This window comes from Amphibalanus amphitrite, unplaced genomic scaffold (genome assembly GCF_019059575.1).
Source record: "Amphibalanus amphitrite isolate SeventyFive unplaced genomic scaffold, NRLGWU_Aamphi_draft 000133F_arrow, whole genome shotgun sequence".
Taxonomy (NCBI): domain Eukaryota; kingdom Metazoa; phylum Arthropoda; class Thecostraca; order Balanomorpha; family Balanidae; genus Amphibalanus; species Amphibalanus amphitrite.
In genome coordinates, this window is record NW_024881628.1 from 1 (window position 1) to 24,709 (window position 24,709).

A 24,709-nucleotide genomic window follows, 5' to 3' on the forward strand; every position below is an offset into this window, starting at 1 on the left:
GAGAGAGAGCGAGAGAGAGAGAGAGAGAGAGAGCGAGCGAGAGAGAGAGAGAGCGAGAGAGAGAGAGAGAGAGAGGAGAGAGAGAGAGGGAGAGAGATAGGGAGAGAGAGAGAAGAGGTGAGGAAACTCGTTCTCTGTCGATGAAAGTAATATAAATTTGTGTTCAGTGAAATAAGAAGCAATGTTATGATATCTACGCAAAAAACTCCTCTTCTTGGTATTCAGCTCCTGAATATTTTCGGATGCCGGTGCGGGTAGCCGCGCGTCTGACCGTCGCACACAGCTGTCCCTCTGGCCGATCACCACTGACCCAGATCCGGGACATCTAGACGGTATGCAAATGTCCCCGGGAAGGGATACCGCCTCCGTTTAACGTGTCGCGCGCCGAGGGCTTCCATTTACCGCACACGCTATAATTGCCGGTCTCGTAAGCACCCAAAAAGATGGCCAGTCGCCCCCATTATTAGCACACTTCGTCCTTCCCATTACCTGCTCAAAATTACATAAACAAGCCGTCTAGCTGGCACTTGGTCCGTCCGAGACCGGCCGAAATTACAATTACAAATACCTGGCGCTCAGATTCGCTACAAACACCGAACCAGTGCTCGCAGTGCGCGCGGAGGAACGCGTGCCTGGACCGAGGCGCCCATTTAACCGGGCAGCGGCCGGCGGCACTCGCCCGCGCCGGCCCGACTCACACACACAAACACCGCATGCTAATTAAGAATCGGACATGGCGCATGAGAGAGTCGGGTGGGCGGCATGGTTGGAATTTTTATGTGTCACTTTACAAGTGGTGCCCTGTTTTATGGACGCTCCGGTGACGGTCGCGGCCGGCGGCCAGGCCCGACAGCCTGTGAACCGCACTGCCGGACGAATTCATTACGCAAAATGAACGCATATCTCGCCGGCGCATTCCAGTGGTCAGTGACGAAGGAAGGGCTGGGAAAAGGAGGGACCGAGGGGTGGCTGTCGCGGTGGTGGTTCGTGGTCACTGGGGCTCTGTGAGCTGTGGGCACTCTGTGGGGGTTGAGTAACTGTGGAATGTGAATACTGAGTGGGCTGTGGTCTGCTCGTTGTACTCTGGGCTATTTGAACTGAGGCCAGTTTTACTAACAGAAAAATAGCCGCCTGCCGGAATTTTTTGCCTAAAGATCGCTTCACATACAAAGTGAAACAGTAAAGTCCTATCCGCTTACGTGCCCATCGCGCTTACGTTCCGTATGTGAAGCGGTCATTAGGCAAAAAATACCTTCAGGCGGCTATTTTTCTGTTGGTAAAACTGGCCTCTGTACATGTTCTGTGGACTGTGGGCGTCAGTGGACTGTGGATACTGTGAAATGAAGGCGTTCTTTGGACTGATGACGCTCTGGTGAGAGCTCTGTGATGTGAGCTAAAAGACGCCTCTGTCTGACGCTGTGGGCTGTGGACTGGCAGCGGCGAGCCCTCTGTGGACTGAAGACGCTCTCTTGGACACACTGTGGGCTGAATGTGCTTTGTTGGACGCACTGTGGACTGTGAGCTGTGGGCGGTGGATTCTCTGTGAGCTGAAGAAGTTCTGCTAAACGCGCTGTCTGCTGTGGCCTGTGGGCCCTGAGCCCCGAGACTGTTACGCTCCACGGAGCTGCGTCATCGTCCTGATCGGTTATGGCTGCCGATGGAAACCCGAGACCGGCGCGCGGGCGGCGGCCCGGCTGGCGACTCAGAGCGGGGCAGCAGACGCGGTCCGCGCGGCCGCTGTTGGTCTGGACTACATAGAGAGGAGTGGGACGCTGGCGGAGCGATGGAGGCTTCGGTGGGCTTGACTGGTGACCACAGGACTGGCCGAATACTGCTCTAGTTCCTCATCCTCAGCCTGCTCTAGCCGATAGGCGCTGTAAAGAGTGTGCGGATAAAATTACATAGAAAGATGTGCTTAATTGTAAAGTAGCAAAGCAAAAGTGTTAGCTTGAAAGGACATGCTCAAGGATAACCATTCATAGCGTATCATATAGTTATCATAGAATGGATTAGTATCATAATATGGTCAACATTAAATGACCAAATTAAAACTACACGTTATACGGTATTGCACGGTAATAATGCAGGTCACAATGTTGACACAAATGCCCATCCACTCCAGTCTCCTGGCGCCCTTGACCATAAGTATTTCTCGGCCTTGACCCACACAAATGCTCGTTCCACCTGGATGGCCCGTCAACGAGAGACATATCTGGCAGATACAAGGATTATGATTGGATGTTCAATGATCATGAACTGGCGACATCATTGTCCATTTAGGGGTTAGAATATTATGCCAGCCGAGTCTACCAACTCGAATAGAAATTTGAATGAGTTTTGATTTTAACATGCTTTCCCACGTTGAGAATGTCATTTTACAAATTCCTAGTCCAAGTTTTCTATCGTAGGTATTCAATTATATTCAAGTCCTTGAAACTGGCCATGCCGATTGGTCCGAAACTTATAACAAAAATACACACAATCAACACACTTAAAACTAACTAAAGCAGCGGTCCATCTCATCGTCCCGAATGCGTGAAACCCACAAACACCTCACCGCGACAGCCATTCTGAATCGGCTCTCCCACGGCACATTTAAATCGAATGAGGACGGCGGACCCCGGATACCGTCAATACACACTTCATTTGGGCCTCTGTCGCACAGCTAATCTTACACTGTGAACACCTAGTCAGACTCGCCGTCCGTGTCTACACAAACGGGCCAGGGGCGCTCGGCATTCATCCAGCTGAAACACTTGTAGCGGCCATTCAGAGGGGCGAAAGCAGGCCAGGGCTACGGGGGCGCAGTGAACACTCACCGATGCAGTGAAGACGTCCCGTGCAGCTGGCGTCGGTGAGGAGTGGAGACTCGGCGTCAACCATATATCATCAACCATATATGGAGACTCGGCGTCTTCAGCTTGACGTGGGGCTCCGCGAGGCGCGGGTAATGAGGTTCACCGGGATGCAGCTGAGTCTGTTATATCACTGGATGGTCGGTAATGATGCACAATTCACGCCCGCTTTCGTTTGTGATGTTATGTTATAGTCGCTTCCATAAATGGAAAGCGAAAGTGAAAAAATAGTTTATTTCATACACTCCCTGTACATAGGTCACTCGTCTCTTGCTCCTTCCCATCTTATTCGCAATTTGGCGAACAAAGGGCGACGATGTGAAAGGCAAGAACTAGGTATAACAGGGGTGAACAAGGCGTTGAATGGTTACATAAAGTTAATGCCGGAACCCACTCGCACAGCGCACTGTCACAACCCACTCTCTTGCGCTTTCTGAGTCTGAGGCCTGGACTGAGCTGCGCCGATCCCTCAGCGCAGGCCGCCCGCTGATGACGTCACAGCACCTCCGGCGAGGACAGGTCAGGTCACGGACAGTGCCGACCAGTGCAGCGTGTTTCCAGAGGTGAGCCAGGGGTGACTTGGCGAAAAGCGCGTGTTGTGATGGACATTGTGGCGTTATCATGGCTGGCGATTACTTATTCTAGACCAAAAATACGGTAGCATTCTAAATCCAATGAAAATTTGCAGGTAGCTGTTGAGGATAGTGATGGTAGTGTGAAATTCTTTCGCCGCACTAGGTCAGCGTTCATACACCTATGACTGCGAGTGACCGCCATGCAGCCGGTGTGGGCTGGCCCTCAATAGGAGGATGATTGGCACTTTTGTCGCATCATCTCTCACAGGCGTTGCGAAAGTCAGTCTTGCAGAGTAATCAATCTGATTACGGCATACCCGTCAATCGTGCCTGCGATGAGAATTCGTAAGCGAGTGCTGTAACGTGCTGTTGATAAAACAATCGGGGACATTCTGTGGAAGTTCTGACAATACAAATAAATCGTGTGCATCTAAACTAAATAAATGTTATATCTGAACTGCTTTTTTATCGAAACCAGCGGAATTCGACCTACCCTCTCTCTATACAAACATCTTTTAGAATCGTCACATACATTTATTATAAAATCTACTGTACACACAGCATATTCAGAGGCAACGTTCTTTGAACTGTTTACACATGTCTCTGTACACAGTACGGACGCAGCGACCACTCGGCGGGCCTCGAACCACGCAAGGCGGCCCACTCATAACACATGAGATCAAACAATGCAAGATGAGAATATACATCACGAAACGGCCGCGTGAATCGACCTTCAGTCATGTCACAACACGCACATAAAATATATCCACCTTTTGATAGTCAGAGCAGGCCTGCGGCGCCCGCGAGGCGCCGTGACACGTGCAGATCGCGCGCCACGAGTCGTAAGCCCGTCATTGCACGGGGTTTGATAACAGGTTCGTCGTCAGGCATATCAAAATTCAACACGAACAAACGAGATGACACGGTGAGATAAAACAGAGCACAGGTGCAGCGCAGTCGCGGACGGTGCCACGCCGGTGACAGTAAGGACTCGACAAACCTTCCTCCACGCTTTCACAGCGGTGTGTGGCCGCATCTGGCATCGCAGAGACACATCTGGCATCGTGACTGGTGCATGACGAGCGTGACCGGCTGTCAGGCCGACAGTGACAGCTCGCGGGTGCAGATGACATCCGTGACAGCCCGATCGCCTCTTCTCCAGTCAGTTGTGACAGGTGAAGCCACTCTCCGACGACATCACGACGACGACTCGATCGTTGAGCGATCGTCCGGGCCCTGAGACGCTAGCTAGCTCTCTCGAACAAAACAACGGCGCGGATGAGACGACGGCACATCGACAGAGACCACTCGTTTGTGCAGAATCCGTCAATACGCTGTGCTACTCGGCGGTAGCAAGTGCGACGGCGCGGGCGCGCTGCCGTGCGCGCCGATCGGTGAGTGCTCGTTGCTCGGCGGCGTGGGCATGCCGGTGGCGTTTTGAGAGATGTACCACTCGTTCAGGTTGGTCTGCTGCAGACTCGAGGTCAGAGAGGTCACCGCCGCCGGGGGTGAGGTCAGCGAACTCGGGGAACGCAGCGCCGGCGTGTTCGGCTCCGAGTCCGAGTCGGAGTCGTATCCGCTCACGTCCTTTCCGTGCACCTTCATGTGCTTGCGCAGAGAGCTCGGGTGCGTGTAGCTCTTGTCGCAGCCACGCACCTTGCAGTTGTACGGCTTGTCCGAGGTGTGAACGTGCGAGTGCTTCTTGCGGTCAGAGCTGTTGGCGAAGCGTCGGTCGCAGCCCTCGTACTCGCAACGGAACGGCTTCTCTCCTGCGGAAGAAGAGAGAAAAAGGTTAGTGACGACGAAAACAAGACATGAGCGTGTAGGGTGCTGGAAGAAATGGGTTTGTTAGCACAAGTCATCACCAACAGACGCTCTTTTCAAGGCTGAACTTCATGATTCTGCATTGCCCTTGCTATGTTTTGCGAGCTGCTTCATGAGGCGTTTGTAACGACATATCGACGGCTATCTATCGAATCCGTCACCGACGGATTCGATATATATCGACATCTCGACATATCGACCAAAGCCTCTCTGCACCGCCTGGGATGTCACCTCCTATCGACGCCCCTCTCAGTGTGTGTGTTCATCACGGCCTGTGCCAGCGGCGGCGGAACGTCACGCGGCGAGGCTGTCTCGCACGTGGCTGACGGCGCCCACCTGACTGGCGACCGGCCGACACGGGCCGAGAGGCCCGCGGCAGCTGAGTGACGCCGCTCTGACGGCGGCCGCGTCACCGCACAGAAAATAAACAACATGTGCACCATCGACAGCAGCCGTCGGTCGCGCCGCCCGCTCGGACCGGACCGGCGAGCCGCCGCCGACGGCCGACGGCCGCGCGCTCAATGGCATCTTGTTCGAATGCTCGGTACTGTGGCCAGTCTATCAAAATCTATTCAGGCCCCGGCGACCATTCAGCCGGCTGAAAGCACCTTGATTCGGCGAGCCATTGTCCTCGTCCGAGCACACGCGAGTTTCGTTTCGTTTCGGGGGGTTCGGCCCGCCCACTCGACAAAGCGCCGACCCTTTGTGCCCGTCTCGCGCCGGTCCGAGACGGGTCATGTTTTCCGGGCCGCGCCGGGCTTTCAGGACCTACCTGTTTTCAAACGGGCCGGCTGAGCTGGACACGGAACGGCGTTAAAAATAGCCAGCTCTCCGGCGCCGCGGCCGGCTCGCTCTCTCTCGAGAGGAGACATTGGCGCGTCTCCAGGACTGGGAGATGAGGACACGCGGAGACAATGCGGGTCTGGCGGTCGGCCTGTGACCATCGAGTGTCAGGTGGGACCGGCCGACGGCGCAGAGTGACCAGCGGGACCGAGATGCCGGGAATTCCGGTATGTCACACGCCTCCCGATCATTGATCACACTCCGACACGGCGAGGTGTGGAGATCAGTGATCATTTCAGTGGTCATCAGACAGCCATGATCGGAAATCAGCCCACATTTCAGCCACGCCGCGCTGAAGGTCAAGGAATGCCAGTGACCTTCTCCATCGCATAGCTCACCGGTTCAGCCCAGCACACCTGGGTGCCGTGTAATCTACTCCTCCGCTACATATCGCACCCTGTCGACCCGGACCAGCACCCCGCAGCGCGTCACACGTCTCACCCGCGCCGCAATCGTCTCACCGTCCGCGGCGCGATCCTGCGCACCACTGTACCGTGTTCATCCCTCCACCGGACCAGATCCTAGCCGCCTCACCGGCCAGGACAAACACAATAATAAGATGTCACCGCAGACCAGTGGCTGGCCCGCCTGAGCCGCGGTGCCCTCACGGTGATTACAACACCCCACTCGGGCCGACCGGGGCCCGACAAAGCGCTGAATGGCAGAAATGAACAATCGGCTATGTGTGCGCGCCGCCGGAGCTGAAAGGACGAGAAGGTGTGCGGGTTTCGGACTCGTTTCAGCGCCGGGATAAGGCGATTTAGGCGGGCTCCTCGCGCCGAGGGTGGACGAGTTATCGTAGCCGGCGCCGCCTCCGCCGCCCCAGCGGACGGAATCTCACAGGGTAAACAGGCTGGTTCTCGCCTCAGCCGCGCCGGGACCGTCGCAGCGTGGCCGGTGGCGTATTCGGCGCAGCGCTGGAGCTGCCTGCGTCGGCGGAGATCGATACTTGTCAGCGGCTGCAGCGCGCGGAAGACCGGCGATTTTTCTGTCCCCGCTCTGCTGGTGATTTTTCGGCCGCTACCGGGATTCATTGGGATGAGCTGGCAAAGTATAGGGACGACCGAGGACAGGTCTGGCCGCGTGGGTGGTCCTGGAGCGCGGAGACGACCCGCACGAGGCGACGGTATCCGATAGGCGTTATCGCAAGTGTATTCGCGGCCATTGGGGCGACGTAAGAAAAGAAGAAAACAACTGGCCCCAAGAACTTTAAATTATCAAATAGCATGCACCTTTTCCTTAATATGTAGAGAATTTACCATTAATTGTTAGAGAAAATTGCATTTAAAATCTTCCATTTATGATTTTTTTTCATCGTTTGCACAGTATGTTCTTTTACTAAGCTAGAAACACTAATTAGAAATAGTTCCCGCATCATCAAGAACAATAGGGAAGGCTTGAAGTGAATACAATAATCTAAACGGTTTTGTAATCCATGTGAAGACACTTCTAAAATTGCCTGTAGAAATATTAAAGGCAAAAGTTCATTTTTTCACAAGACGGATGGCTATAAACCTATTCAACGTGTGACAACTCAGCTGGTATATCGTCGCCTACAGCCCAGCTTTCCCTAGTGACCGATAGAGGCGCTGCTATCGATGTCCGCCCGTGCCGCCGTAGGCTACGGCGGCGGGGCGGGGGCGGGGCGGCGGCGGGTCGGCGCGGCCCGCCCCGTGCGTCGCTCCCCGCCGCTACCAACGCTTCCATTCAGGCCCACCCCGGCTGGGTAAGCTCCACCTAAGTCCGCACTATTGATTGCCCCGCCTGTGTCAGATATTGTGGGCTTTGCTGGCGACGACGCACGCGGAGGCGGCGGCGGCAGGGGCGGAGATGTAGACGGGAGGAGCGGTGGAGGTACGACTGGCTGTGAGGGAGGTAACGACAGAAACACTGGTGGATGGGTCGTTTGGGAGGGATAACAGAGCTGTAGGATGATCTAACTACCGGGTAATCGACGAGAAATGGAGTGATAATGACAACTGATGATACCAGGCTTATGTTTAGACAATGGCCACAGTGCCGTCATTATTAAATCTCATGTCACCGATCTGTACAGCCCAGTGCAGTGTCCAGCCCCTGCAGACTGTCCCAGCGTCCCATGGCCTGCGGACGGTTGCTGAGTCGATCCGTCGCCGGAGACTGCGCCGTCGGCCATAAAGCTGAATTAGGTGGCCGGCGGGAGGCCGTTAGACGGTCGCCGGACCGTCAGCAGAGATATAAAACCATACTGAGGTCGGGTTTAGTGACGCGGCCGGCCGGCCGAGTCTCCGCGCGGTCTGCCGGTGGTCGATGCGCCGCTGCGTCCCTTCCGGCGGCGAGGCGTCCTCTCACCCCGCCTACCCCTACACCGCCGCTGGCCGACCGAGATTTATTCGGAATGCTTGGCCCGCGCCGCCCGACCGGCCGGCCGGCCGCGACCACGATCAAGCGGTTATGATTGGGCCCGATAGCAGAAATTTACGCGAGCTGTTAAAGTCAGCCGACCGGACAGCGTGGCCGGCACGGCACGCTCGGCGCCGCAGGATGCACCCACGCCGGCCGTTTCCATGGAAACGCGTTGTCTGCAGTGGTGCCACCCCACCCCGCTCCGCCACCCCGCCCCGCTGCTGTTTGATACAGCCACGTGCGATATTAGCACACACGGGCGTGGGGAGACGATAGCCTGCGACAGCGGGTCTGTCACCTCTCGCCCACGTCATCCACGACAACGTGGGCGACGGGACGACGTGTTGGTATGTCTGAATCGCGCGCCTTGCCGCTCGAGCGCGGAGATCTCCGCGAGGGAATTACAATTTCCTCTCATCGGTCACCAGAAAGGCTCCCGCTTCATCCATCTCCACACATCATTCTCCAGTCGACTCTGCTCAGCCTCAGCGACTTCGCCGACACTGGTGACGACGGGTGGACCTTCGCTGCACCTCGTTGCGCGACGCCGACACCCTCGCACCTCCCCACACCCTTCTCAACACCGGCCGGACGACCGTTGCGCCGGCTGGAGGCGAGCGTTCGGAACCGGGCGGGCAGCGCGCGGCAGGCCGGCCGGCGTGCCCGCCCCATAAGTCACGCCGAATACCGGCTGTCATTGGGGAATGCCCGCACTCTGTCTGGTCGCCGGCGGCCGAGGGCCGGCCGGGGGTGGGTCCGCGCACCATTAAACCTGTTATCAAAACGTAACCAGGCCGGGCGGCGCGCGCGAGCTGCTTTCATTAATTACCGACAGTATTTATGGCCGGCTAAAGATTTGTTTGCGGTGGAAGAGAGCGAAACTGAACATGTGCGAAGCGGGCGTCTTCTGCCACTGGGGGCTTGTTAGGGGTGGGGATATTGGACCGCGCTGGGGTGAGCAGCGCGGCTGTGGAGAGGTTGACAGGAGCAGGTGTGGAAGTAAATGAATAGACAGAAGAGCCACAGTAGACAGAAAACTGAGAGATCGACAAAACTCGTGATGCTTGTCTCGCCCTTACACCAACCAAAGTTGATATGAGAACACTCTGAACACCTGAACAGACTGAACAGTGTGAACAGGAGAACAGAGCGGCACCACGGCCGGCGCTGGGCTGCAGACGGGCGGCCGGTACTCATTGGAATGCATGAACCGGGGCAGTGAGCGTGATTTATTCGGCGACGGCGTCTGCCGGCCACGGCGCCCGTGGCAGAGGAACCCGAGACTGCGAGACTGGGAGGCCGCGAGACTCGAGGCTGGAAAATTGGAGACTTAGGTCTGAGAGACTGGGGGCTGGTCATGCTGTCAGACTGACAGACAAGCATGTGAGACTGGGACGCAGAATTCACAAATGTGAGACTGTCAGTCTGATAGACCAGCAGAGCCGGCGAGACCGGGTCGCAGAGCTCGGAGTGGTCCGGCTGAATTTCAGCTGCAGGCAAAGCCACTAACGAGACTGAAGGCTGGGCTACAGGCTCGTTTTGTAAGATTGGGTGTTTATAAGAGTGCATTCACCGTGTCTCATAAATACTGCTTCGTGGCAACATCGCCGTAATCAAACTCGAGCCTTCCAATCGGGGATATCAGTACCATCTCGATAACAATAGCGCACCTCCTCTGGGCTATCTTCTCATCACCCCTTTACGAGTTATTAGCACATCTGTAGCCGTAATTATGCAATGAGCCGCTCCTCATACCAGCATCCTCCCATCCCCGCCCATATTGGCCCAACTCCGCCCCGGTCCGCCCACCGCCGCCCCCGCCCCCGCCCCCAGCCGCCGGCGGCTGTCTGCATCCTAAGGTCGAGTGGAGAGATGATAGATGCGCTGTACTGGACTGACGACGCTGAGAGGCGATGGTTCGGTCCACCCACCCGGCTTCTTAGGACGCCGAACTGCCTCGCCTATAGCGGACTGTACTGCGGGAAACACAGAGCGGGGATGGGTGAGGAGAGAGGAGAAGGGGTGGAGAGAGGTTAGAGGAGGCCAGAGGGGTAATGAATGACAGCCAATAACCCGAGTGACCCGTAGACAAGGAACTGTTAACTCAGCTGCGCTCCATATAGCTGGAGTGTCGAGAGGGCGCGACCCGGCGCCCAGGCCTTGCAATAAAACTTCAGGACGGGCCGCTTCATAAAAGTGACGGACCAAGGACGGCTGAAGGGTTATTTTATGGTTTAAATTACATTAGTCTGGACGAATTCGTCCATTTCGGAGGAGAAGTGGTGTCGCTCGCTCTCTCCCACTGAGCGCGCGTCGGGGGCCGTCGGGAATCCCGTAAGTGGCTTAAACAGAAGCCGTAAGATGGCGTCGGCTGCGCGCTATTCGCTAATCTCATTACACGCTAGGCATGTTTTGGCCGCAGACATGCAATCCCCGGATCAGTCTTGGGCAACGGAAAGAGCCACCGAGCTGCAAACAACAAAACACTGCAGTGCGGTTAGCTGGCTTCCCTTCCTCTCACTGGTTTTCATCTCACGAGCAGTCACCATTTTGTTTAGCTAGACATCATTAGCTGAGTCTCGTGGGAATTATCCCCTAGCCCCTCTCTCGAGCTCCTCAGGGTCGGGTCACAGGCCAGTGTTTGCAACGGACGATAGCATCGCAACAATTATGCCAAACACGGCGGCTCGGCGGGCCGGCACGGTACCGGCGCCGAGCCCTCGCGCCACGCAACCCGCAGATGTATGGGCTTAATTTATTCATAGTATGTGGGAGGCCGGCGTGCCTGAGCCGGGCAGCGTCGGCGTGCGTCACGTCCGCTGTGACGTGAGACGCTCAGCCGCTCTCCGAGACAGGCCGGTGAGAATCTCAGATGCCGTGGAGGACGGGTCGAGGAGGCGTTCTAGCGAAATGCGAGAGCAAGGGTTGTGCGTAGTAGTGCGTTGAAGTCTCCCAAGTACTGCGGTACAGTCTACCCTCGCCGGCGTAAAATAGCGGAGACTGCAATGCTCAAGACAAAAGCGGAATGAGACAGTAGGCCACTAGCACCTGAACGCCGATGGAGGCCTGCGTCGCAGGGGCTGGGGAACCACACTAACCGCCTTGTATCCGCACACCTCTCACCACCATTCATCAGCGTGCTGAATCCGGACAAAGAGACTCAAAGACGCACTGTGCGGCGCTGCCTGGCAGTGGTCGAAGACGAGCCTCATCCAAACGCTCTGCGTGGTCGCACACATATACATTCCCATCTCGCGGACCCAAACTACGCACCGTGCCAAGAACAATGTGGGGAGCCGACCAGTTGTTCGCAAGAACCCTTTACCGCGGAGACAGAGGATTACATTGATGCCGGTGTTTATTTGGTCACGGTGTGAGTTTGGCTTGGTTGTCAAAACACGACGGCGCGCGCGCCCGTCTCGGCACCGTCCGGCGTGCCGGACCGTCTGTTGATGCTGCTGCCGGCCGTGTGTCGCTATTCTGGCGCACCGGAGACGATGAGTGACGCAGGAAGGTCGCCGCTGACACTCGAGACCGGACGGATGGACGCACTCGGCTCGCAGAGTGCCTGGCAGCGCTGACAGAGCGACCAAACACAGCTGGGAGAGCGCGCCGAGTGCCGAGCAGCGAGCCACTGTTTTGAGAATTGCGCCGCCACCTAGCTGAGGTGCGCATCAAACCATGACGCTTGTATTCTCCCTCGTCACACAGCACACCAGAAACGAGAGTTTTCGCATCGATCGCGCGCCCAGCGCTAAACATTCGCGTCAGAGGTGATCGTTTTTCACACGAACACTCCTACCATCTGCTTATCCAATCTCTCGGGTCTCTCGCTCTCCTGTAGCGGACGCGAGAAAAATTCAAAACGCTCCCAATTATTCCCCCACTCGATGATCAATGGTAAATTAAACATCATTGTCGAAACAAGGCAACAAAAACGGATCATTTATCACGGGCAGGCGAATCGATCATGTGATCATTGAGATGCCACGACCAGACGGCTGCGGGGGATGACGCCTAAATAGCGCCCCGCCGCCGCCGCCGCCGTGCGCCAGAATCGTCACTGGTGCGCCATAACTGCAATAACCGACGGTTACCACCCGGATAAAAACGGGTCTCGGTAATCAGCGCCACCTTTGGGTGATTTGGACCTCCGACCAGGGCGTGTATTGATGGAAAATTATTCTTACGACACACAAATAAATGTTGTAATGATGTCTGTGTTCACCATTCGATCACAAAAAATAGACCAAATGAAGATTGGTGCTTTATCACATCCTGGGTGTTTATGAAATGGGAAAACTTGTCGTGGCATCGTGCAAATCATCATGGAACGGACGCTCAGCTAGAAAAGCTCTTGATTTTTAATTTCATCTCCCTTCTGTGGTCCTGGGAGTTGTAATTGTAACATGTCCCTTACAACTTCCTGCACCTGCGCTTGCTCTTGTGCGTATGTCATACAATCACTCCTTTATCAACCTCTTCCTACTCCTCTCCTCTCCTCCCGCAGCCCTCCGCACCCCTCTCCCGACCCAGCTATGTAGCCCTGGCCTGCGTCCACTCCCCAGCTCTATCCCGGCACGGATTCGGTAGGTACTCTTTCCGATACCTCCGCCGAATCCCAGACGGCCCATCACCGCCGGCCGCGCGGCCATGAGGCGGGCGTCGAGCGGCCGGCTGAGGGCGGCGGGCGGCGGACGGCTCGGGGCACCGGGCGGCGAGCGGACGGCCGGGTGGATAGCGGCGGCGCGGCGGGGTTACGGTGCAGACCGGCGAGGGCGAGCTCGCTCAGTCGCTCAGCAGCGGACGAGCCCGTTCGGCAGCGGACGCCGTTACCGATCACCTGTCCGTACACATGTTCTGCCGCCAGCCGTCACTTCGGCTCGGCTTCGCTCGGCTGGACCGCGGTGCCGAGGGCCCGCCAGACGCTATGAGGGACTGTAATAGGAGCCCGGCGGGACGGCGAGGGAGAGGGATAGAGGGAGAGAGTTGGATATGAAAGAGAGAGTGAGCATAAAGAAAAGTCGGGTGGTGTTTTAGCAAGAGAGGCAGCATAAGTTTTAGGTTAAGACTTCCCGAGGAAACAAATGGCGTTGGTCGTTTCTGGACGTCATTTTGTCTGGCCAGAAGTATTTATCGCATGCACAAAGCAAGAGCTAGCGTTCATTTCAGCCCTGCAGAAATTTATTTGTTCTGCGGCCGTCTGTGCAAAGTACAGCAGATGCACTTTCCGCCATTAGGAGGCTAGGCCGCCCATGTTCTAAGTGCTTTGTAATTCGGGGAGTGCCAAAACTAACGGCGGCCATACTGAAGCCACACTTTATCACCGCCATAATTCAACTGTTCCGTATGTGCTTTGGACTCACCCGAGGGCTCTAATTTTAATGCGATTATTAAAGTAATTCAACGCCCGGAATTAATCATAATTACCCCAGCCGGCCCATCAATTCGCTTGTCTTTATGTAGAAACGTTAATTTTCCGAGCGAGTGGATCACGACGTACTCCAATGGCCGGCCTATTTCGCCGAATTGCAGTCTCACGAAATTTCCGCCATCATTTCTGGCCCGTCCTATAAAGCGAATTTATTGTTATGACATCACTTTATGAAACATTCGGAGCGACCCGGCCAGCCGCGCGCCGTGGCTTGCCGCGTGAATTATTCCCAAATGAAACGCGAGCTGGTTGGTCGGCCGACGGCTGTTCTCTAAACGGCTAGCTGAGCGTTAGCCGCGTGCCAGGCGCCGTGTCAGGACAGAGGGCAACTGTTGAGGCAGTACCAATGAATTCCCACTGGATTGATCACAGACAGCCCCGGAGTTGGTCCCGTTCAACCCGTCCCTATTAGTCCCGTCGCGGCTCGCTCCGCCTTTCCCAGTCCTTTTCAACTCATTCCTTTCCGTCCCCCACCCCTTGCCATCCGTTAACCGTCTCCCATCCCATCCCATACCGTCCCCTCGCCGTCTCTGTCTCTGTCCCCGTCACCGTCTTAGTCTCAGTCTCGGTCTCCGTCTCAGTCTCCGTCTCCGTCTCAGTCTCTGTCTCAGTCTCCGTCACCACCACCAGCTAATGACTGCGTGTCCCCCGTACCGTTTGTGTACCCGGTTATGCCAGTTTCGCCCGGGGCCTTGAATAAATAATCTCCCGATGATGTATTGCGATACACACTGGTCCGCAGCGTTATTAATTGTTACCCGGGCGTAAATATTTGTCTATTCAATCGACCCAGAAGTCGCGAGCGGCCGTTGCGTTTTCAAAATACCTGCCGAACGTCGGGTCGTAGGCGTCAGAAAGCCGGCCGGCCTGCGCCGCCCTGTTCTGCGCTGCGGTGTGACCTGGAGGTCGGCTCTGTCTCTCCAGTGACCAGGTCAGGTCACGGGGCACACGCTCTGGTGTAAACACCATACCGAGTGGGAGAGTCGGAGAGATTGACATGCCTAATAAAGGCCGGGTCAGCTGTGGCCGCTGGCCGCGTGGCCTGCGCGTGGGAACGGCGCTCGGGCCGGGCGCAGTTTTTGTACCGGCCGCCGGCAGGAAATTATGAACGCTGCATATCACAGATCCGATGCACCGGCTAGATAGAATGAGAAACAGAGCGAGATAGGTCGGCCGGACTGGGCTGGACGAAAAGAGGAGGGATAGGAGTGGGAAGAGGGAGATAATCTTTGAGAGAAGAGGGCAGGGGAAATATAAGTCGCTATTGTACTCCAAATAACAAAATCATGGGACGGAAATGCCACAGTAGTAATGTAAACAGATAGGGAAATGGGTCAAGAACAGAGGAAAGTGGACAATGCGGAGAATGCTTGAAAAGACAGAATAAGCCCTTTGTGAATAAATCCTTCTAAAATGACACACTCCGTCCAAAAGACCAACAAAACAGGTGGCTCATCTTGCCACAGGACCAGACTATCTCTTGACGCACAAGGACTGTCTCCTGTCACACAGCTCTTCTGAAGAGATGATGTGACAGTGACACCATAATTTCCAGCCGTCATCCTCTTTATCAAAACAAGGAAACGTGATATTGCCGCCGACGTCGAAAACAAATAAATCTCTGCAGCGCGCTCCTCAGCGGCGGGTGTCTCGTCGAGCCGGGAGCTGCCGGGAGCCGCCTGGGTGACGCGGCTCCGCTGGAAGCCCTGTCGCAGCTGTCGCAGCTAGTCGCAGCTCTGTCGCAGCCATATCGCCCCCCCACTCGCGTCTCTGTGCGTCACGCGGTGTGTCGCACCAGCCCGAACACGGCGAGCCGTGTGGCGGCCTATTGTCGGTCCGATCCAATCGGGACCCGGCCTTATCACGACTGGGATCGGCTGCTCTGGCCGGTGTGCGGACGCTCCCCCTATCTGGGGGAGAACTGTTCAAGAACTGTTCTCCCCCGTATCTGGGGTGTAAGCCGGCCCCGCGCGCGGCCCGGCTTACACCCCAGATACGATCACACGTGACGCGAGTACACACTGCCAATAAATCCGGCCGCATCAATCATCCTGTTTAATCAAACCGTTCGTGTGCGATCTCTCACACACCCCGGATTGGTCCTCCCCTCGTGACGGTCGCTCCGAAAAGGCAACCAAAGCGTCACTGAAAGCGACGAGTGGCACCACCAAAGCCGCGGGGTTGGGTAGAAACGACACCGCGAGTGCGTATTTCAGAAGCGGCTCTCGACTTGTTCCCAAACACGGCCGAGACGAGAGGTGTTCAAGTGCAGTGCGCCACGCGGTCCGTCGCCCGCACCCAGCGCGAACTGCGGCCCGGCGTCCGGCCCGGTGCGTTTTGTTATGCATATGACACTGAGAATAAAGCCGAGAACGTGAGCGCCATGCCAAACGAGGAAAGAACAGGCGAAAGGCTAGGAACGAGGAGTGTGAGGAGTGAGGAGTGAGGAGCGAGGAGCAAGTAGTTAGAAAATAGAGGTGGGGCTGAGAGTTAGAAAATCTAGGAGGGAATACTTTAGTTTCGAGAAGCTGGAACTGAAGCGGAGTGAGCCTTAGTCTGCAGTTGGCTTTGTAGTTAGTTCAGCCATGTGATTAGACGTACACACTGGTTCGATATTGAATTGGCCCTGATTATGCAAGTATCATGGCCGCGACAGATTTTGAGATGTAATTGCGACTTACCTGATAAGTTATGGTTTCGATTTCAGAATCAATTTCTATGGAACCAAACCAGTAGTCAACATGTTCAAATAAAGATAGGTGAACTAAAGCTGTGCAAAACGGGCATTGTTTTTCTTTCACTAGGGCGTTTATTTTCTGTTGGGAGCAGGAAATTGCACGGTGCCATGCACGTAATTCATGACAACTTTCGCACATTAATTTTGTTGTAATTAATCTGACTGAATGAAATGCAACTGTGATCACAAATTCATTGGCATTGTTCTTAATTACCATAAACTTAATTAGCTCTTGCTGATAGATGTAGTTTTCCTTCTAATAATGTGACGACAAAGTGTTTATGCTGTACCTGGAAGTAGCAAGCAGCTGCAATGGGTATAATGCCGTCTGATGTGCCATATTTTATGGCTATTAATTAAGAAACTGTGTAGAATTGAGTCAGCAAAGAGCAGTCATTACTTGATTTGCTGTTATAAATATTATAATGTTGTTTCTATTGTATTTTGGCATAAAAGATACTGATATCGGAAGCTAGAAATGCATAGATAAGCAAGGCACCCAAAGCAGCATAATTATGAACATTACTTCTAAGCAAATTTAAATGAAGTCTTCTCAACATTGAAACAAACTAAATGCGATCTGTAATAGTCTCTTGGGCCTAGCTATCAAATGCTTACACTAAACGTAATTACAACAAAATGTTTCTGTAGCTTATCTGATTTTAGGTGCGCAGCTAGTGCCAACTAACCTCCCCGTCCATTGCTCATCTTCAGTCCCATTAGAGCCCACTCTGCGCTGTGCTGATCGCATTACCACCAAATCTAACCTCATCCCGCTCACACACATACAAGCGTCGGTCTCCCTCCACAAGCGCCCGCTAACCTAACTCGATCTGCCGTCCCCTGGGGACCGATCCCGCATCTGCAAACCACCGTCCCCCGGGGACCGATAGCTCGCTGCCACCGGAAACAGGGGGTCAAATGGGGGCTCGCCGGCGCGTGGGAGACGGATGAGGGGTCAGCTGCCCCCTCCCCCTCCCACGACCCATCATCGGCGGCGCCGGTGTCTCATGTCAGGACAGTTCGCACCCCGGTGTCGCCGCCGCCGCCGGCCGGCGTTCGTCCCCGTCAAAACACAGCTGGGAGTGGCTCAGCACGACGGAGGCTGGACGACACAGTCAGCCGACGGATGAACGGATTGGGATTTCAGCTTCACCCGAATGGCATTACATCACCTCTGCCCATTTCAAGGAAATCAAATGACCAAATGAGCTAAGTATGAAAACATTTGGATCACCAATCGAACAGTGCTGGAAGAAAAAAAATATATGTGATAGTGTTTAACCATATGGCCCAACAGAAGGCATGTCTTCACTGCTCCTTTCTGGCCCATTCCAGGGCTATGCCATCCTCCAGACCCACCGCTCCACTCCTCCCCTGCCGCCTCCGCGTCTCGCCGTCGCTCTGGGCAGCTCATCCGGTCGAGAATGCAGTCGGGCAGCGCGCTGGCCGTTTTTGCGGCCCCGAGCGGCGCAGAGGTGCATGGCAGCAATCCCGCGGCAGGCCGACGGACTGAGTTGTGTGGCATCGCCGCATCGCTGCTCAGGAGAAGCCGGTGGAGCTCTGAGACTAGGGCCTCGGGCGACGGAAAGGAGCAGTGGCAAGAAGTGGGGTTGGAGAGGGGAGTGGAAGGAAACAGGAGGAGAGCGGGGAGGGAAATTGAAATTTTAAATTACAATCTACCGGTATGACTAAAAAATAAGAGGCCTCGAATAAAAAGGAGGAACCCTTGGCATGTGTCGTAAGCTCTCACTTCCATTATGCAATGTTCCGGTTGCCATTTCAACCAGTCTGGCCCAGTTGTTACTCTGGACCATTAGTTAGTTACCTATTCCCACCCCTCTGCCTTCAATGTTCAACTAGTGAACTGCCACAGCCACCTCACTCGGTAAGATTCAGCAAAGTAAGGAAGTGACCCGCAGCCTAACACGACCCTCAGCCACTCTGCACACCCCAGCTCACTGCTCAATGCTCAGTCGGGTGACGCCTCCGGCCAAGCAGGCAGTCGGGTGCGTGCCACGCGGCAGTATTGCTCGCCGGCTGAGGCATGGGGTGCCGGCAGCGGACGCTATTACCGGAGCCGGACCTGTTTGCCGTAAAGCAGAGCACGGTAGCCGAGGAGGCGGACCGCCGCCGGCCAGAGGCTGATTTGTGAGCCGAGGGGAGGCAGGGGCGGCGACCGGACGGCCCACGCTGCACGCGCATCGCACCAAACCGGCGCGATCGGGGAGAGGGTCGGAGGAATGGAGAGGAAGGATGGCACAGCTCCGTCTATTTCCGTTGAAAGTCATGCTTACTCCTCAATCTTCGATAAAACTACGCTTGCACACTAGCCTACTTGATAATTTCCAGCACATGCTTGAGATAAATTAGGGCAACTTGTTAGTCGCAAAGTCCACAATGCAAGGTACGACGACGATGACATTGATATGTTTCAGACTACCAAGGCGCCTCAATAACAAATTAGGGGTAATTTGTGAGGCATAGCGTTATACAAGTGAACAGAAGCTGCTCATTGAAAGGAGCCAGCAGTGGTCATGTTTTTTTGCGATTTGCGATATAAATTACGGAGTGAATGGTGAACATATTTATTGTTCGCCTAGATGAGCATCTTCAGATCATAACTGAGCAAAGCAGTAAGCACTTGAATGAAAATGTATTTTTAGAGTGCTCTTCTCTTATACTGTTTATTAAGATTGACATTTTTAGATAGTTAATATAAATTTCCTCTTTTATAAATGGTGTACTAGATTCAAATGATAAAAATTGCCCGTCTATTCGACAACACAACAATCAATCAACTTCTGTCGCAGATGGTATGCCGGCTCTAACAACCACTTTGGGGAGGCTACCCTCACCAGTACCGTTACTTCTCGTCGCGGAGACCCCGTTCGGCCGGCAGGGCACACACTCGCCCCGACAGACTGAGCTCAGATGGCATCTGATGACTTCGATCTGTGGCGGCGACGGCTGCCGCCTGCCGGCCACCCGACCATAACACCCCGACGGGACGGGGACGGAGACGGGACGGGAAGGCGACGGGACCAGACGGGTGCCAGGGAGACCTCCCAAGGCGATCGTCTCACCCCAAGTGGCCCTCGACCGCCCTCCCCCCGCCCCCGATCGAACCTCCATTTAAACCGCCTTGATTTATTGACCACTGTAAACCCTGGCGCGGCCTACACGGCCTGACCACCGCGAATGAATCTGGCCAGTGACCCGCCCACTCTACGGTAGGTAGGTGAGCTTCCGCCTCCACCAAGAAAGGTAACTCTCTGGACATCATCGTTCTCTGAGGCAGCACCCAGGCCACTTGCTACCATCCCAGGATTCGAAGGCACCCTCCATCGCCGCCGCCACCCCCGCAGTACGACCGTCATTACGAGGACAGTGCCGGGCCGGTCCTACACACTCTGTCGCCCGCACATTCCACGCGAAGCGAGCACACTTTTTTGTCGGACGAATTAACATGAGAAATATTTAAGGGAAAGCCCGGAATATCGCACGGTCGCGGCGTCCGAGTTACGAGACTGGCCAGATGGATAGCAGTGCGGGCTCGGTCCGAACAAGGACAATCTTTTTGTTTCGCGTCGGCCGGGACTCGCAGAGAGAAATGACCGACAGAAAGGAGCCGGTACTGCTCGCTCATCTGGGGCGATCTACGAGTGCTTTAGCTTCAAGTGGCCGTGGCGCCTCAAAGGACACGGTCCGGCCAGGTAAAATGGTCACCGGTTAACAAATGACCAGTCGACCGGCCCGTAATGATGAGATCGGAGACAGAGCGGCCGTCCGACTCCGGACTCGGAGTCCGAGAGTCATCTCGGGACGGACCGGGACCATGTAGGGACGGTCCCGGTCTCCCGGTCCGCCCGAGCGAGCCTGGTGAAGCGGCCCGGCAGCACCACCCACAGACGGATGACACAGTTTTTGCCGTAGCGGAATGTGAAACATTTTAAACAATGACACGGCCGGCGAATACTTTGTATGTAAATCGGCACGTCTGTCGCATTGTTGGGATATCTGTGCGCTAGTCGCGTTGGGCGCGTGCGAGCGACACTGCTGAGGAGCTAGCTGGCACCCGGCGCGTGACGAGAATGCCGAACATCTCGTCACCTCGAAGGGTCGGTTCGAGGAGCTGGTGACATGATCGACCCGCGATGGAGCGGTCTAAGAAACATCTACGATCAGACTGGCGTCCAGCGGACGATCGAGTGACTGAGAGAGCGACCAGGACAGAAACCGATCGAGCGTCGAGCGCGCGCCGGGCGAGCGTCGGGCGGACGCCGGGCGGACGCCGGGCGGGGAGTCGGCGTTTACGGCCCCGGCCGGCGGACCAACAAACAACAACGGCCCTCAGCGTCGCACGCGCCGGGACTGCGGAGGGACGACCGAAAGAGACCCAAAGTGGGATCAGAGACAAGCTGAGTGCGAAGTGAGAGCTCACAGCAGCGATGATCGATTGTTTGACAAGGTTTGACTGCTGCGTCAGGATTGTTTAGATAATATCTCGCAGCAGCAGGTCGGCGATCAGATGCCAAGATAGCGGCGCAGTGCATCGAAATTATCACCCTTTTGGAGCCTAACTGATTACGGCGACCATACACGATAAAATACACATGTACGGTTACACAAAACGCACATATCACACACTTTTACGACTAATCCCACCCAAAACTGATATCAACAATGACAAGCCCTTTGTTTGCGCCAGTCGGCGGATCTTACCTGTATGTGTCCGTTTGTGGATCTTGAGGTTCTCGGAGCGCGCAAACACCTTGCCACAGCCGGGGAACGGGCAGGGGAACGGCTTCTCCCCCGTGTGCACCCGGATGTGGTTGACCAGCTTGTACTTGGCCTTGAAGCTGCGTCCGTTTCTGGAGCAGCTCTGCCAGCAGCAGGCGTGGTTGGTGCACTCGGGACCGCCCACGTGGTCCACGGTCAGGTGGTTGACGATCTCGTGCAGGCTGTGGAACGTCTTGTTGCACACCTTCTTGGGCGACGGCTGGTCGGGGTCGATCCACTTGCAGGTCATTTCCTGTTTGAGCGGCTGGCGCAGGTAGCGGTAGCAGCCGTGCGGGCCGGCCATGGCGCCCATGTTCCAGTTCATGTGGTGGTTAAACTGTTGGCCGGAGAGCTGCTGGAACTGCTCGGCGCCGTACATGGAGCCCAGCCGCATCTGACTGTTCATGGCCGCGTGCTGCTGCTCGTGCAGACTCGGCAGCACCATGGCAGGATCGTGGTGCGACAGACCCGACGACGCGAACACGCTGTGGTGCTGCTGAGGGAGGTCGTGGCCGCTCAGCGCTCCCAGAGAGCCGGCCATGTGATCACGCCGCAGGAAGAAGTCCCTGGCCGCGTACGAGCCCATGTGGCCGTGCATGCCGTGGTGGCTGACCGGTACGCCCATGCCGTAGCCGTTCTGATACTGGTTCTGCATGCTGGCCTCTGCTGCCGACATACTCGGGCCAAACATGAGTCCCACCGGGCCGTGGCCGGCCTCCATGAACGGACTCACCACCGGTTTAGTGTCCACGTGCATCCTGGCGGTGGGGGCGAACGGTGCTCGCCACAGGTCGCCGGTGGCCGGACACGCCGTCGTCTCGTCGCGCGGGGGCGCACTGCCGGAGAGGTCACCGCGCGGAGCGCACGCCACAGGACCCAGCAAGACACTGCCCCGCTCTGAAACCATAATACGCGGTCTTCAGACGGACGTGTGCGCCGCAGGAGGTGCCCTCTGCAACAGAGGCGCCGCGTGCGATTCGTTCTCAGTCAGCTGGAGGCCGGGTCCCGCGGTGCTGACCGGCCAGCCGTCCGCTGATTGGCTGTCAGACAATGGAGCCGGCCGCTGGACCAATGGCCGGCCGGCTCGGAGGCGGGGCGTGCGCGCCCTCCGGCTGGGCGCCCAGTGGGACGCTATTGGTGCGCGCAGCGGCGCGGTATGTCTGCCCGGGAGGAGGGCTGCGCGCCGCGGCTGGGCGCCGCTCGACACCGCGGCGCGCGACACACGACGGCCGCCGCGCCGAGCTGCCGGCGCGCCGCAATTACCTCCTTCCGCGCACCGATCAGCGGCTCCAGAGGAGAGCAACGCTAACTAGTCGATAGCTTAATTAGCCACCGGGCGTGGCTGAGTCGCGGCGGGCGCCGTCCAGCGTCCCGCGGCTGCGCGCGCGGCGGGCTGCGGGAGGGGGGCGACAGGCCTGGAGAGCGGCGACGCGGGGGTCATCGCGGCGTGAGCAGGCGTCACGGCGGGTCACCCGCCGCCGCCGCCGACTCCCGGTGACCTCTTCATTGAGCGGTGGCCGCCACACGCGCCGCCTTTGGCCCATCAGGGAGCCACCACCGCTGAGACGAACACCGCAGAAAGCGACAGTGAGGCGCCCCATACAGAGGGCGAAGGCCGAGAACGGAGCTGGGGCATTGATGGAATCAGGAGCTTACTACTCAGTTAACGGGAAATCAGCTGGTAGGCATAAAACGCGATAATTCAAGGAGAATAAACAGAAACCCCTTGAAAATACTACAACTTTTGTCGACACTGCCGCGATATCTAGCAGACACTGCACAATTCCATATCAAAAGAGCTTATATGTAAAGGCATACCCTACCTACGTGATGTTCATTTGCTAATGTAGAATGGCCTGCCCAATGTCCGCAACATACAGCCGCTGATGACACAGGGAGCAAACAAATGGGGTAATTTACCAGTGAAGCACCCCATTACACAGATGACACAGGGCTAAGTACACATCCCGGTATGATTTGTGTTACAGGTGGCATTGGACTCTTAATTGAGCCAAAAATGGCCGTCTAATGTCTGCGCAAGCCAAGCACAGGCATGTAATGATTGTGTTCATCAACGCACATGTCTCATACAAAAGTTAATAGGAGAATTGGGACCATTAGAAAAGAGCCGAACATATTTATGATAATTCCGTGTACAGGCTGTTGAAATAAATATTATCAGTAGAAGAAACGACCAGCATACCAGCCGGCAGCCTGTATCTATGAGCAAGATCTGCAACATTAGCGGCAGATGTCGTTTTGATGGTAGGTGACGAGATACTATGCTGACACGGTGATATGATAGCGCAATGATACGATGACACTATGATACGATACCGTAATGATACGATGACACGATGATACAATGGCCCGATAACACAATGATTCGATGAAATGATGAGACAAGGACATGGTTGAACAGGAATGTGTGGTTGAGAAGTTGCCTCCGACTGAGTGTATGTAGTTATCAGGTGAGACCACTGCTTGAATCGCACCCAGCGTACTGTGCTTGACTTCACAAAGGGACGTCGTGTTTTGATTCCGACTGTTTTTAACCATTTCAAATATGTCGACAATAATATCCAAATAAAGCTACATCAATAGATGTCAAGATTAAACATCTTCGCGCTTTCTGGCTTAAAAATAGCATCACAGCTTTTAATAATTTCACTCCGTTGCTGCATCACCCAAAGACTTGCTACATGCATGCTACATAAGTCTCTAGCAGGTCAGCAGTCACGGCATGGTGATAAAAACTCTATTGCTTATCATACGAGTAGACCCGATTTCATGGACATCAATGATCCGGATCACGCTTACGGTTCTCGATTTTTATTTCGTTGCATGTCTAAGAGATATGCTACATGCCCACATATAACCGCAACATAACCACACAACGAAGTCCAATTTCGATCACACAACCACAAGTCGGCTGACAGGAAAACGTTGTTGGGTCGGATAGGAACTCGACTGCCTACTTTCTTAGACCTCGGATCTACCCCTGATGACTTCTTTGTTAATCACTCCGCGAGCAGGGCCGCCAAGCTGGGTCCTATGGCGTCATACCACGCCAGTTGTCAGTGACATCAGCAGTGACGCTCCTGCTGACTTCAGTGACAGCCGATCGGTCTTCTGACGGCATGCGCAATGTCACGGAGCTCGTCACCATTAGCTACTCGTCTGAGTCACAGACCTGTGCACCGGCACTACTGATATTTGGTGGTTTGGTGACATGATGGTTCTATGGTGCGATGTAGCACCCACGATGACGCAG

General features: G+C 55.5%; 1 protein-coding gene across 1 annotated transcript; it reads right to left on the reverse strand.

Moving 5' to 3' along the window:
• Window positions 1-3,943: 3,943 nt before the first annotated feature.
• Window positions 3,944-22,442, reverse strand: LOC122382111 (zinc finger protein ZIC 4-like). The gene is made up of 2 exons (XM_043367059.1): window positions 21,379-22,442; window positions 3,944-5,199 (listed from the first exon to the last, which is right to left on the reverse strand). The coding sequence occupies exons 1-2, from the start codon at window positions 22,340-22,342 to the stop codon at window positions 4,757-4,759; spliced, it is 1,407 nt and encodes a 468-aa protein (XP_043222994.1). The 5' UTR covers window positions 22,343-22,442; the 3' UTR covers window positions 3,944-4,756.
• Between the last annotated feature and the right edge of the window lie 2,267 nt (window positions 22,443-24,709).

Bases quoted from the DNA above. Each gene is read 5' to 3' on its own strand.
- LOC122382111 (XM_043367059.1), bottom strand. From the start codon at position 22,342: ATGGTTTCAGAGCGGGGCAGTGTCTTGCTGGGTCCTGTGGCGTGCGCT. The intron at 5,200-21,378 runs GTAAGATCCGCC...CTTCTTCCGCAG, and splicing joins CCACAAACGGACACATACAG to GAGAGAAGCCGTTCCGTTGC.